The sequence below is a fragment of the Schistocerca americana genome, chromosome 9 (genome assembly GCF_021461395.2).
Source record: "Schistocerca americana isolate TAMUIC-IGC-003095 chromosome 9, iqSchAmer2.1, whole genome shotgun sequence".
In the NCBI taxonomy this organism is placed as follows: domain Eukaryota; kingdom Metazoa; phylum Arthropoda; class Insecta; order Orthoptera; family Acrididae; genus Schistocerca; species Schistocerca americana.
The window spans coordinates 84,892,008-84,907,126 of record NC_060127.1 but is presented as its reverse complement, the minus strand read 5'-3'; the positions used below and the strand labels follow the sequence as shown (position 1 = coordinate 84,907,126).

Sequence of the window (15,119 nt, the reverse complement as noted above, 5' to 3'; positions counted from 1 at the left end):
CATCAGTCCCCTAGACTTAGAACTACTTAAACCTAACTAACCTAAGGACATCCAGAGAGGGAAGGAGCCCCTGATCCCTGGCACGAATCTTCTCGGAGGTCCAGTGAGCCGGCCAGTCTGTGGATGGTTTTTAGGTGGTTTTCCATTTGCCTCGGCGAATGCGGGCTGGTTCCCCTTATTCCGCCCCAGCTACACTATGTCGGCAATTGCTGCACAGACAAGTTCTCCACGTACGCGTACACCACCATTACTGTACCACGCAAACATAGAGGTTACACTTGTCTGATGTGAGACTGACCCTGTTGGGGGGGGGGGGGGGGTCTACCAACTGCACATTAACCCTGGGTTCGGCGTGGGGCGGCGGAGGCGTGAAGTGGACTGCGGTAGTCGTCGTGGGGTTGTGGACCACTGGGGCTGCGGCGTGGCGTGGACGGAGCTTCTCCTAAGGACATCACAGACATCCATGCCCGAGGCCGGATTCGAACATGCGACCGTAACAGCAGCGCGGTTCCGGACTGTAGTGCCTAGAACCGCTCGGCCACAGCGGACGGCAGAGAGGATGTTCCACCGTATCAGTTATCAGGGATCAGTTATCAGGGACTTTTCCTGTTCCATTCACGTACTGAGCGAGGGAAAAATGATGGTTTAAATGCCTTTTTGCGTTTTGTAATTAATCTAATATTGTCTCGGGATCCCTTGTGTTGTAGTGTATATCCCTAGTTATCATTCAAAGCCAGTTCTCTAAAGTTTTGGTAGCAGAATTTGTCGGGATAGTTTCAGTCTATCGTTAAGAGTTCAGTTATTTCATCACCTCTGTAACATTCTCCTGCAGGTCAAACAAACCTGTGACCATTCGTGCTGCTCTTCTCTGTATAAGGTGTCCCCTACCGTTCCTATTTGGTATGCGTCCCACAAATTTGAGCAGTATTCTAGAATGGATGGCACGTGTGATTTGTAAGCAGATTGATTCCAATTCCCCGGTATTCTACCAATAAACCGAAGTCTACCACCTACTTTACACACGACTGAGACCATGTGATCATTCCATTTCATGTTACTACTAAGTGTTACACCCATGCATGTTCAAATGGTTCAAATGGCTCTGAGCACTATGGGACTTAACATCTGTGGTCATCAGTCCCCTAGAACTTAGAACTACTTAAACCTAACTAACCTAAGGACATGACACACATCCATGCCCGAGGCAGGATTCGAACCTGCGACCGTAGTGGTTCGCGGTTCCAGACTGAAGCGCCTAGAACCGATAAGCCACACCGGCCGGCTGTAACGAAAGAGTGTACCTCCTAATGAGTAGATCATGAAACTTGCCCCCCTTCTTGTAGCAATGTACCGTAGGTCTCTAGAAGAGCGTAGCGTTGCAAAAGATTGGAAAAGGGCACAGGTCATCTCCGTTCTCAAGAATGGACGTCGAACAAATGTGCAGAACTATAGACCTATATCTCTAACGTCGATCAGTTGTAGAATTTTGGAACACGTATTATGTTCGAGTATAATAACTTTTCTGGAGATTAGAAATCTACTCTGTGGGAATCAACATGGGTTTCTAAAAAGACGATGGTGTGAAACTCAGCTCGCGCTATTCGTCCACGAGACTCAGAGGGCCATAGACACGGGTTCCCAGGTAGATGCCGTGTTTCTTGACTTCTGCAAGACGTCGGATACAGTTCCCCACAGTCGTTTAATGAACAAAGTAAGAGCATATGGACTATCAGACCAATTGTGTGATTGGATTGAAGAGTTTCTAGATAACAGAACGCAGCATGTCATTTTCAATGGAGAGAAGTCTTCCGAAGTAAGAGTGATTTCATGTGTGCCGCAGGGGAGTGTCGTAGGACCGTTGCTATTCACAATATACATAAATGACCTTGTGGATAACATCGGAAGTTCACCGAGGCTTTTTGCGGATGATGCTGTAGTATATCGAGAGGTTGTAACAATGGGAAATTGTACTGAAATCCAGGAGGATCTGCAACGAATTGACGCATGGTGCAGGGAATGGCAATTGAATCTCAGTGTAGACAAGTGTAATGTGCTGCGAATACATAGAAAGAAAGATACTTTATCATTTAGCTACAATATAGCAGGTCAGCAATTGGAAGCAGTTAATTCCATAAATTATCTGGGAGTAGGCATTAGGAGTGATTTAAAATGGAATGACCATATACAATTAATCGTCGGTAAAGCAGATGCCATTCATTGGAAGAATCCTGAGGAAATGCAATCCGAAAACAAAGGAAATAGGTTACAGTACACTTGTTCGCCCACTGCTTGAATACTGCTCAGCAGTGTGGGGTCCGTACCAGATAGGGTTGATAGAAGAGATAGAGAAGATCCAACGGAGAGCAGCGCGCTTCGTTACAGGATCATTTAGCAATCGCGAAAGCGTTACGGAGGTGATAGATAAACACCAGTGGAAGACTCTGCAAGAGAGACGCTCAGTAGCTCGGTACGGGCTTTTGTTAAAGTTTCGACAACATACCTTCACCAAGGAGTAAAGCAGTATATTGCTCCCTCCTACGTATATCTCGCGAAGAGACCATGAGGATAAAATCAGAAAGATTTGAGCCCACACAGAGGCATACCGACAATCTTTCTTTCTACGAACAACACGAGACTGGAATAGGAGGGAGAACCGATAGAGGTACTCAAAGTACCCTCCGCCACACACTGTAAGGTGACTTGCGGAGTATGGATGTAATTGTAGAAAGCATTTCAAATGTTTAAAGTCGGTCAATAATTGTGTGAAGTAACGTAAATCAAATTTCTGTTGCACTTGAAATCCGTTATATAGGCACTTCGACCGGATGACCGACTTAGCCAAAGAGACAGAATACATAAAGAAGTAACACCGTGTCTTAAGTAGAGCAAACTGAACAACTCTCCGCCATGTTTCTGGAAGTCAAATCAAATGGACATGGTACATGATACAGCATAAGGAAATTACGAAGCCTTTATTAGTACAATAAATTCACGTATTCACATGGATTTAAACAAGTGAAAGTTCTTGCTTGTGCTGGTTCTAGTACTAATGTTCTCTATGCCGGTTTAAAAGTCACTGTTACGAAATTTGATGATAATTAATTGCATTTTTTTATCTAGTCACTCAGCTATGTAAATGCGTAGCTATATAGTACGAGAAACAGTAATACAAAACAGTTCCAAATTGGATGATGTAATGAGGAAAAGACTTAATTCTCATCTTATTTCGTGTCAGTACTTATGGCTCCAGACTACTTCTTGTCAAAGGGATGATGTAAAGGTCCATGTCTGTTGACATTCGTGGAGATACTTTTTCATCGTATTTTCTTTCATGTGCAAAGGAAAACAATGAAATATGTGCATCAGTATTCTGCACATAACTAAAGAGGGCTTTCTTTAGAGCATACACAGACTTCATACTGATCACTGCCCTCAATCAACAAAATCCTAGAACATACCGAATGCATTTTCAATGGAAATTACAGTTACCGAAGTAAAAATCTCGCTTGACACACATTCTGTCCACGGCACGAAGACTAACTTACAACTTCACGGTCAAACATAGAGTAGAAATATCTCTGGAGTGAGCCTACAATACCTTTCGAATGGAGGTATTCGCACAGGTCGTCAACGGAACGTCACGTCATTTCACGGTACGTCAAGGTTTCTCGGGAAGAAAATTTTAACGGTACCCGTCTGTTAACATCTTAAGTTAACCTATTTTCGCCGCGCTCATTCTCCTTATAGTAGTGGATTTTGTGCTGCTGTACCTTCAAAATTTTTATTTTATAATAGCGCTTTGTTTTAGTGACAGATTGGAGATGTTCCATGACGACTGGGATATTTTATCCACTTTCTTACACAACCGAGATCGTATATCTGAAGGCGAAAAGTTATTTAGGTTTTACAATAACACAACGGCGCTGACGCCCACAATGTGTATGAATAAGAACATAAGTAGACGAAGCAAATTCCACCATATGACATTTTAAGCAAAAAAGTCAGCTTTAATGAAGGAGTAAAATACAGTTGTTTATGACGTTATCAATTACGTAAGAAAAAACATAATGGATAAGTTTAATAGGCTTCATTAATTCGTTTGAAGCTTTCTTTGATGTGTATGAATGTACATATTTTCCCTAGTAAATAACTGTCGATGTTTTGAAACGTTGTCTCACTTCTAAGTAATTTACCAAACATAATTGATCAAGAACATAGGTAATAAAGTTTGCTTCGGCCATTGACAAATTTTGTCGTTGTTAACTCCTCAGTTCTGATACTATAACATTTTATGCATATTAGGGATGGTCACTCAAAACCCCAATTTCGCCGTTCAGTACTGTGTTAAGCGACTTGACGAGATGTGACATGAAAGACATTGTAAATACATGCTGACGTGAAGCTTCTCTGACGTCATGCTCGTTCATTTTGCTCTTCAAAGCTAAGAGCCCAATTTATTTCAAATATCAGACGTAAACTGCTATGGCGCCTGCAAAACGTCTATGCTAAGTCCACACCACTTACGAAGGGAATCTGTCTTTACTAGCGATATGACAACATTCAAAATTTATAGGACAAATGTCGGACAAATCTACGGCGTCCCGAGATCACGTGACCATTCAAAAAATGGTTCAAATGGCTCTGAGCACTATGCGACTTAACTTCTGAGGTCATCAGTCGGCTAGAACTTAGAACTAATTAAACCTAACTAACCTAAGGACATCACACACTTCCATGCCCAAGGCAGGATTCGAACCTGCGACCGCAGCGGTCACGCGGTTCCAGACTGAAGCGCCTTTAACCGCACGGCCACACCGGCCGGCCACGTGACCATTGTGGCAACGTATGTTGACAACAGAAAATCAATTCTGCGCTTCTGAATGCTCACTCCAGAGATATTTCTACTCTATGCGTTCAAACAAAGACTGTATTCCTCGACCCCGAGACAAAGACTAATTACTTTTGGCGCACTTGAAAAGCGATATATTACAGAATCAAGTTCTAGAGTGCTCTAGAACCGGCAATTGGTCAAATTAACATTTGCACATAGTTTTCTGCAAACATGAGTGATCAGTTACGAAGAAAACATGGCTCTTGAGATCAGTAAAATTTATAAGAATAAATGTAATTGTATATTATTGTAAATAATTGTGAAACACAGTTCTGTAAAGATTATGGTGTATGTCACATCTCCAAAATAATTTTTCATAAAAGTACAGTCATAGGAAAGACAATATAAAATTTTAATCTTCCATATGACTGTAATTTTATAAATGAATTTCCTCACGGAAAACTAGAAGAGTTCCTTATTTAATAGGTAATAAAATGTTCAGTGCTACCGAAGAATGCTAAAGATTACATGGATAGACTTCATAACTAATGAGGAAGTACTGAACAGAACTGAGGAGTCAAGAAATTCGTGGTAAACTTAACTAAAAGAGGGGATCGATTTCTAGGACACATTCTGAGACAGCAAGTTACCACCATTTTAGTATTGGAGAGAAGCGTGGATGGTAAAAATCGTAGGCGAAGACCAAGAGATGAATACATGTAAGTAGGCCGAGCGAGGTGGCGCAGTGGTTAGTACTCTGGATTCGCATTCGGGAGGACGGTGGTTCAAACCCGCGTCCGGCCATACCGATTTATGTTTTCCGTGATTTCGCTAAATCACTTCAGGAAAATGCCGGAATGGTTTCTTTGAAAGAGCACGGCCGATTTCCTTCCGCATAATTCCCTAATCCGTTCGGGCCGATGGCCTCGCAGTTTGGTGTCCTCTGCCAACTAAATCAACCAACTAACCATGTTAACAGATCCAGGAAATAGGCTGCAATATTTATTCGGAGATAAAGAGGCTGCACAGAACAGAGCTGCTTCAAACCAATCTTCTGACTGAAAACCACAAAAAAAACAACAACCTGTAAAGTGCGTGATATACACAATTTACGGTCAAATAAAACAAATAGAACTTATATGATAATTAAATTCTGTTAAAATAAAAAAATAAAAGTAATGTTGCAAAGTTTTATTGAAAAACCTGGAGAAGTATGAAAATTACATAAATGGTTCCATAGGATACACCGATCCCACAGGCTCGTTTCTTTTACGTCAGATTTGCAAATTCGGGTAAAACATAGATCGAAAAATAACGGAATCGCAAATTTCGTCAAACAGTATCGTGATCTACTATTGATCAAAGATACCAGTAATTCCGATTGCGCGTGTAACGCTAAATAACAAAACCGCTGACAGATAACATTTTTAAACATGTCTCATTTTAAATAAGATATATTCGTATTTTACTTCTTTTGTGCTCGTTGACGCAAACCAACACCGACTCAAAGGAAGGCCTCGGTGCTTGTTGGTGACGTCACGTCAGCTAGGCACGGCGAACGCCAGGTCTGTTGCAGGCAGAAACGCCTCGGCGTGCTTATCACTATAAATATCTTATTTTTGGACAAAATGTTTGGTATTGTTTTGGATTCTGCAGTTTTACTTAGATGAAAGATTTTCTTACTATCGTAAAGCTACAAATGAAGATCATAGTTCTGTATTACTGAATCCTGTCGAAACAAACGTAGATCAATATGAGAAGATGCTTTGCTCCATTGCAAGCTTCGGAAATTTTACATTCAGCTAACTATATTTACTTGATCCACTTTGTTATCGAAACTCCCCTTACAATGAACTCGTTCTTTTATTATTATTATTTGCGATTATTCCCATTTAAGAGAGCGTTTGAACTTGAATTCCTTTATGATGATTGTTTATGTTTTTTCTGAGCCCAAATTTTCTTCATGTGTTCACTGTGTTGTTTCTTTCGCTCCGCTGTCCATTTGCATCCTGGTCTCTTCTGTGTTGTGGTATCAAATTTATGTTTTTTGATGATGTTCCTGAATTCAGTTGTATTTTCTGCATCGTTTACTGTTATGTGTGCTTGTCTGAGGTACTCTTCAACTTCTTTTATCCATTTTGTTTTTCCCCTGCCTGAGTTGATGACTTTAAGAATGCGCTTTGAAATTCTGTTTTCATTCATCCTGTGGATATGTCCGTAGAACTGCATTCTTCTTTTCCTTATAGTATCCGTAATCTTGTCTGTGTATTTATATAATTCTGATGTTGGTCTCTTCTTCCAGATTCCTTGCTCTTGTATCGGGCCAAAAATTTTCCTGATAATTTTCCTTTCTTGTTTCTCTATTTCTTTGATTTTAGTTTGCCCACCTATTTGTGTTGTTTCAGATGCATACAGTGCCTCCGGAAGTACGACAGTGTTGTAGTGCCTCAATTTTGCGTTAATGGATATGGACTTTTTGTTATAATAGTTCCACGGGAGTTTATATGCTTTCTGTAGTTTTTTTATTCTTTCCTCATTGGCCTTTAGGTTGATCCCTGATGGCTGGATGATTCCTCCCAGGTACTTAAAATGTGGTACTTGTACGATTTTCCCATGGGTTGTCACAATAGGCAATTTGTCTTTTGGCACTCTTTGTATGTACTGGGTTTTCTCACACGAAATTTGCAGGCCAGTTCTTTCTGCAATTTCGTGTAACTTCTCTATGGCATTAGTGGCTTCTTTTCTATTATTTGTGAGGATTGCAAGGTCATCCGCAAAAGCTAAACACTCCACATTGAATCTATTATCTTTTCTAATGCCAATTTGGATTCCTTTGACTTCTTTTTCCCACGTCCTGATAATTTTTTCAAGAATGATATTAAAGAGTAATGGTGAAAGTCCGTCACCCTGTCGCACTCCAGTTTGGATTTCAAATGGTTCAGAGATATCCCCCCTAAATTTAACCTTGGAGACTGTCAGTTAATGTTTGCCGAATGATTGCTCTTGTCTTTCTGTCAATGTTGAATTCTTCCAGCGTGTTGCAGAGCGATACTCTGTCTATTGAGTCGTAGGCTTTTTTAAAATCTACAAAAGTAATCACTGTGTTTCGGGTGTTTCTCATCTGGAGAATCATTTTCAGATTCCAAATCTGCTCTATGCATGATCGTCCCTTGCGAAAACCAGCCTGGTAGTCTCCTATTTGTGGGTCAGCTTGTTCTTCTAATCTATTCATGAGAACTTTTGATAGGATTTTATATGTGACCGGTACGAGTGAGATACCCCTGTAATTATTTGGTTCAGTTTTGTCCCCTTTTTTGTGGAGTGGATGGATGAGTGCGCATTTCCATTCAGAAGGGATCTGTTCTGTTTCCCAAATGTTTAATATGATTTTGTGAATTTTTCCTGTTAATCTTTCATTATTTAGTTTCCGTAGTTCTGCAATAATTCCATCTTCTCCTGGGGCTCTATTGTTTTTGAGTGTCTTGATAATTTCTACTATTTCGTTGATGGTTGGCGGCTTAGAGTCAGGATTTGGTGTAGACGTCTCATAGTGAATATCCTCTGTAGGTCTTTCGCAGTGGAGAAGTTTGTTGAAATAGTCTGCGAGGATTTGTCAGTTATTCTTCGTGTTAGTTTCTAGTGAACCATCCGGTTTCTTGAAACAAAGATTGGGTGGCCGGTATCCTGCAATGTGTTCTTTAAACGTCTCATAAAAATTCCTGGTGTTGTTGTTCTTAAAGTCTTGTTCTATCTCATCTAGTCGCCGTTTGTCATAATTTCTTTTTTCCCTCCGAATAGTTTTCGATGTTTGTTTTCGGATTACTAGAAATTGTTGCCATTTTTCTGATGTTTTGTGACTATTGAAGTTTCTCCAGGCATTGGTCCTTTCTTCTATTGCTTGGTCACATATTATATTCCACCACCTGTGTTTTCTCCTTCTCGGGGGTTGACCCAATTTCATCGTGGATTTGAGGACGTCCACAACTTCTGTCCAGTTTGTGGCGTTTGTCTGACTAATTTCCTGTAAGATGTTCTCCTTCTTGACTTTTATGTATTCGGGGTCTGGTCTCAGCACTTTGTTTAATTTTGGCTTTTTTCTATTGGTCTGTAATCTGGTCTTTATCTGTAGAAGATGGTGGTCTGAGTCAAAAAATCCTCTTTTCATTTTCACATTCAGAATTTCTGCTGTATTACTCTTGGAGATGGCCATATGGTCTATCTGGAATTCACCCAACATTGTGTTGGGCGACTTCCAAGTATACAGTTTCTTGTTGGGTTTTTTGAATTGTGTTGACATAATTACGAGGCCGAAATTTTCGCAAAAGCTTATCAATCTTTCCCCATTTTTGTTAGTTCTCTTGTGAGCTGTATGGATTCCTGTGATTTTCCTGTATTTTTTCTCTTTACCTAATTGTGCGTTAAAGTCGCCTAACAAGATTATTACATGGTGTTTGGCAATTTCGTTTGTCGTCTCTTCAAGGTCATTCCAGAAGTCATCCACTTTCTGGCCGTTCTTCTTGTTATAGTTGTTCGTGGGTGCGTGTGCGTTTATCAAGGTATATGCTTTGTTGGCCGATTTGACGGAGATCGTTGATATACGTTCTGAGGCAGACTGGAAGTCAATGACAGAGTCGCTGATAGATTTGTGGACTGCAAATGCTGTGCCAAACTGTTTGAGTCCTTTCTCATTAGTTTTAACTGCTGGTTTTCCTTTGTAGATCCTGTAGTTGTCTGTATCAAAATGGTTTTCGTCCGTAAATCGTGTTTCCTGGATTGCAAGGATTTTGATCTGGAATTTTTGCAGCACGTCTGTAAGTTGTTTGATCTTGCCCAGTTTTTTAAAAGAGTATTAGTATTAAGTGTACCGATGAAGTGTCTTTGTTTTGTGTGTAATAATTTGGACGTCGTCTGGTTCTCAACCTTAGGCGTAACATGATGCTCCTGGTCCCCCGGAATCCGATGACCAGGTAAAGCCAGCCTTGCGACTGGTGCCCGGGGTAGTGGATTCATTCCTTGTGTTATCATCATGTTTGGTTTTCAAGTTGAAAACTAACTTGGTGGTGGTCCTTCCGAGGAAAGATCGCGAGGAATACGACTTGATTGCTGAGATCAAGAAGGTTGCTGCAGCCGCACCATCTAGGCGAACAGACGCTGATACCAGGCAGACGTTGGTGGATTTCGGTTGATAGTTTTGGTCCACCCCGGGTATTTTATTTCCCCGGTACCCTCCATATCTGCAGAGAATTCCCCTATCCGCCACCTGGGGAGGCGCCCGATGGGAGACTATCAACTCCACACGGAACTCCTTTCTTTTATTTATTTATTTATTTTCGTTTGACATCGTCACTGGAAATGTGAACTAATTTACATGTGTAAATGTCCAACTGTTGCCACTCATTAGATTACAGTCGTTTTCAACGAAAGGAATTCTAAAGAGGAAACAAAATAGCTTCATACATGGAAAATATTGCTGAGCTTAAACTTTTTTAAACATGTACATTAGGAAAGATAAATATTCCTCTCTTGCAACTGAGAGGAGAAACCTTATAAGAGAAAAAAAATTTTATTTGATAAAACGAGTATCTCTCTTTTGCCTCTTCTTCTGTCCCCCTACCCCTTCCCCCAACGTGTACAATCGCAATATATTTCACTAACATTCAGTGCTCCTCACCCCATAGTCAACCAAGATACCTAAAGAAGAGCACCAATATGTTCACAGTTTCTTGTAAAAGCAACCCAGTACAAACATAACTTGCTCAGATTTACAAATATGGCAAAGAAGCACGAATTCTGTTGCTGCTGGACCATGAAGTTGTTTTTGTATGTCAATCCTTAAAACAGGTGGTAATTTAAATTCAGGTGTACACTATTTGTTAAGAAGTGTAATGAATTGCACAATTAATTGATTGCAGAAATCTCTCAGAACAATGTGTGTTGGTCAACTACCGCCAACAGTTTCACATATTCCTGTGTCAGAGAGGGAGACACCACCATTATGAGTATGCCTGCAACAGACCTGGCGTCGTTGCGCAAACGTGAGGCATGATTTCGAAAAGAAATTCACCAACAGCTTATCTCACAAGTTCATGCACGTATTATTTCGCCTTCGAAACTACCACAGAATGACTCTCCATGTACACTCTATCTCTCTGGTTTTTAGCTGTTTGGTCATACGGACGGTTCGTGACGTAACATCTCGTGTAGTCGTAGCGCACGGGGTAAGCTCGCCGTGTTTTCGTGTTGCAGTGGTGCTGGCGCGGAGTGTCGTGGTGCTGGTGAGGACAGCTCGTCAGCAACTCCAGGCGGTGAAAGCCGCCGGCGCTGCCGATTGCTGAGGAAAACCGCCGAAGCACCCGCCACCGGAACTCTACCGGCAACTTTCGTGACCCCGGCATCCGCTCCGTGTTTTTCAGCGGATAGCTGACGGGCCACACGTAATGCTGCAGCGAGAGTTGTGTTATTGGTCCGGACTATTGATTCCTGAAGCTGTGCGGTGGCCCTTCGATGCAATTAGCAACAAGCGAGCCTCTGATGAGAGACCATAATACGGCATTATTCATTGGGAATTGCGGATGTTTAGTTTCTGGATCAAATAAATCTGTACCCACGTATCTTTCAATGAGCATGATTCACAGGACGTAAATTTTTCTATTTGTCTTCGACTGTTAGCTCTATTTCCAGCAATACAGACTGCCATTTCGACCGCAGGATCATTTTCGAGCAGGAAACTTTCGTTCCCAAGAACATGCCAGAGATTATAAAAATTATAATGATCTTCTAGCACGTATCATTTTTATCCACGTGCCACGAAACGTTTATACATGCCCGAGGTTGAAATTATTTTGACTAGTGCTTGCTGAGGAAATTTTGCACTTATAAATGAAGGTCGTAACTGTAATCGTGATGCCTGAACATAAAGCTAATAGTCGATGGTGAAAAAAGACTGGTAAAAAAGTCGAATTTTCTTACAGAATAATACGACGTAATCACTTGGTTTGACTTGAGGCTGGTATAAAATTATTTGGCGAAAATGAACACGGTTGTTTAGAAAAGGGATATAGTTTCGACCCTAAATAGGAGAAAATATTGAACGGATCACGAAATTTTGTACGGTCTCCATTACAGACACATTCGACATCCTCAGAGGTCTGGAATGATACAAATTTTGGTGGTAAAGAGTTAATTCTATGGCATACTGTCTCTAATGTCTTCCTTCCTTTGTTATCTGTATAGCAGGCAATTAGAAGGAAAAAATTACTTTCATGCAAATGAAATTTGTGACTATTTTAAAAATGGTTGCACCTGTATTTCACTTTCAGTGAACTGCCCTACTCTAAGCATGGTGTCAAGAGAAAGACATGTTGTTAGTTGCATCGAAATGTATTGTGTAGTACGAAAAAGCGATATGCCCGGAAACTTGTCCTATCGTTTACCGAATTCTTAACAAATATCATTTCGGGAGTCTGCTCAATCGCGTCACTACAAATCAAACAGACCCTCTGGCTGATATCTTAAGACGTTTTCTGTAAACACTGCAGAAATCAATGTGTGTGGCGAAAATGAACTGTTGTTTTATTCTGACTTCTGTGGCATTTTTACTCTCTGCTGCCCCTTTCTAAGAAATAATTATATGACTAGAGGTGTCCTACGTCGTACTTAGAAAGAAAAGTCGAAGATAAGTTTGTAACATTCAGTGTTCGATTTGTGAAGCAAATCACTTAGAGACTGTACGAAGTTAACTTTTTTTAGATGCTGTATATATTAATAAAGAAGTACTAAGACTGTGTTTACTGTGTGCTGTCAGTTTCTTTTTTTATGAACTAATTTTTAATATCATTCTGCTGACATTGTTTGTATGGAGCATAGCCTTACGCGTCAATGAAAAGAAGAGCGGCAAACAGTTCAAACACAAAAAGAATACAAATTTCCGAAACGTGGTACTACACGAGTATACTAAAGACTAGATGCGTAGATCCAGCAATTAATGAAAAGGTAAGGAATATAGTTGTGAAGAACAGTCTTACGGCAAACAGAGTCTTACGGCACAACCTGAAAGGTAGGTGTGCGTTTAAAAAACATTGACTACTCACCTAAGTGGTGGTAGTCGAACTGTGATACTTTCGACATACGCAAAATGTATAATTCTAATGCCCTAGAGAGACAATTTGGAAACGGTATCTAACTCGTAAATTTGAGTAGAAATAATCTCTCTCTCTCTCTCTCTCTCTCTCTCTCTCTCTCTCTCTCTCTCTCTACACACACACACACACACACACACACATACACACAATATACGGACACTTTCAAAAATTCAACGAAACGGAAGAAATGGGGCCAGCATACACTATGTCACCAAAAGTATCCGGACACTCCCAAAAACCTACGTTTTTCATATAAGGTGCATTGTGCTGCCACCTACTGCCAGGTACTCCATATCAGCGACCTCAGTAGTCACTAGACATCGTGAGAGAGCAGAATGGGGCGCTCTGCGGAACTCACGGACTTCGGACGTGGGCAGGTGATTGGGTGTCACTTTTGTCACACGTCTGTACGCGAGATTCCCACTCTCCTAAACATGCCTAAGTCCACAATTTCCGATGTGATAGTGAAGTGGAGACGTGAAGGAACACGTACAGCACAAGTGTACTGGCCGACCTCGACTGTTGACTGACAGAGACCGCCGACAGTCGAAGAGGGTCGTAATGTGTAACAGGCAGACATCTATCCAGACTACCACTCAGGAATTCCAAACTGCATCAGGATCCACTGCAAGTACTATGACAATTAGGCGGGAGGTGAGAATCCACGGTCGAGCGGCTGCTCATAAGCCACACATCACACCCGTAAATGCCAAACGATGTCTCGCTTTATGCAAGGAGCGTAAACATTGGACGATTGAACAGTGGAAAAACATTGTGTGGAGTGCCGAATCACGAATCACGGTACACAATGTGGCGATCCGATGGAAGTGTGTGGGTATGGCGAATGCACGGTGAATGTCATCTGCCAGCGTGTGTAGTGCCAACAGTAAAATTCGGAGGCGGTGGTATTACGATGTTGTCGTGTTTTTCATGTAGGGGGCTTCGACCCCCTGTTGTTTTGCGTGGCACTCTCAGAACACAGGCCTGTATTGACGTTTTAAGCACCTTCTTGCTTCCCACTGTTGAAGAGCAATTCGAGGATGGCGACTGATCTTTCAACACGATCAAGCACCTGTTCATAATGCACGGCCTGTGGCGGCGTGGTTACACGACAATAACATCCCTGAATCGACTGGCCTGCCAAGAGTCCTGACCTGAATTATAAAGAACACCTTTGGGATGTTTTGGAACGCCGACTTCGTGCCAGGCCTCACCGACCGACATTGATCTCTCTCCTCAGTGTAGCACACCGTGAAGAATGGGCTGCCATTCCCCAAGAAACCTTCCAGCACCTGATTGAACGTATGCCTTCGAGAGTGGAAGCTGTCATCAAGGCTAAGGGTGGGCCAACACCATACTGAATTCCAGTATTACCGATGGAGGGCGACACGAACTTGTAGGTCATTTTCAGAAGGTGTCGGGATGCTTTTGATCACATAATGTTTCTAATACTTGTACACGGTCCAGTCACGTTAAGGTGACCACCGCGTATGGTCAACGTCAAGGTGCAATAAAAACTAACAGTGGAGGGCATATAAAGTGTTGTGGATTGGCAAGAGAGCCAACCCGGTATGAGAGGAAGCCGAAAGGCACGCGTTTTAGCTCACGCAGGCTGGCGTGAGGTCTGGAACAGGTCAAGGAAATTAGACTAGCAAGAAAGGACGTAGCTGTGGAATACTTAACTTTAATCCATAAATGGTGAACATCACTCTTCACGGTACAAGTTTTACAGCATCAATAGTAACTGGTAATGGTGCCTTGCTAGGTCGTAGCAAATGACGTAGCTGAAGGCTATGCTAACTATCGTCTCGGCAAATGAGAGCGTATTTTGTCAGTGAACCATCGCTAGCAAAGTCGGCTGTACAACTGGTGCGAGTGCTAGGAAGTCTCTCTAGACCTGCCGTGTGGCGGCGCTCGGTCTGCAATCACTGATAGTGGCGACACGCGGGTCCGACGTATACTAACGGACCGCGGCCGATTTAAAGGCTACCACCTAGCGAGTGTGGTGTCTGGCGGTGACACCACATAAAGCGTGTTGGGGGACGAAGAAAACAGGGCAGTCGTCGTCGCAATGCCGAAAAGGAGCGATTTAGCTGCCATCCAGACGGACATGATCATTGGCTTTACGACCGAAGGTACACACATTT

At 41.9% G+C, this 15,119-nt stretch overlaps 1 protein-coding gene across 1 annotated transcript in view; it reads left to right on the top strand.

Moving 5' to 3' along the window:
- LOC124550683 overlaps positions 1-12,615 on the top strand; it is a 36,497-nt gene extending 23,882 nt beyond the window's left edge. The window contains exon 6 of the mRNA XM_047125408.1: positions 11,078-12,615. Coding sequence (XP_046981364.1) covers positions 11,078-11,166 — 89 coding nt within the window. The 3' untranslated portion in view covers positions 11,167-12,615. The remainder of the gene's footprint in view (positions 1-11,077) is intronic.
- The last annotated feature ends 2,504 nt before the right edge of the window (positions 12,616-15,119 follow it).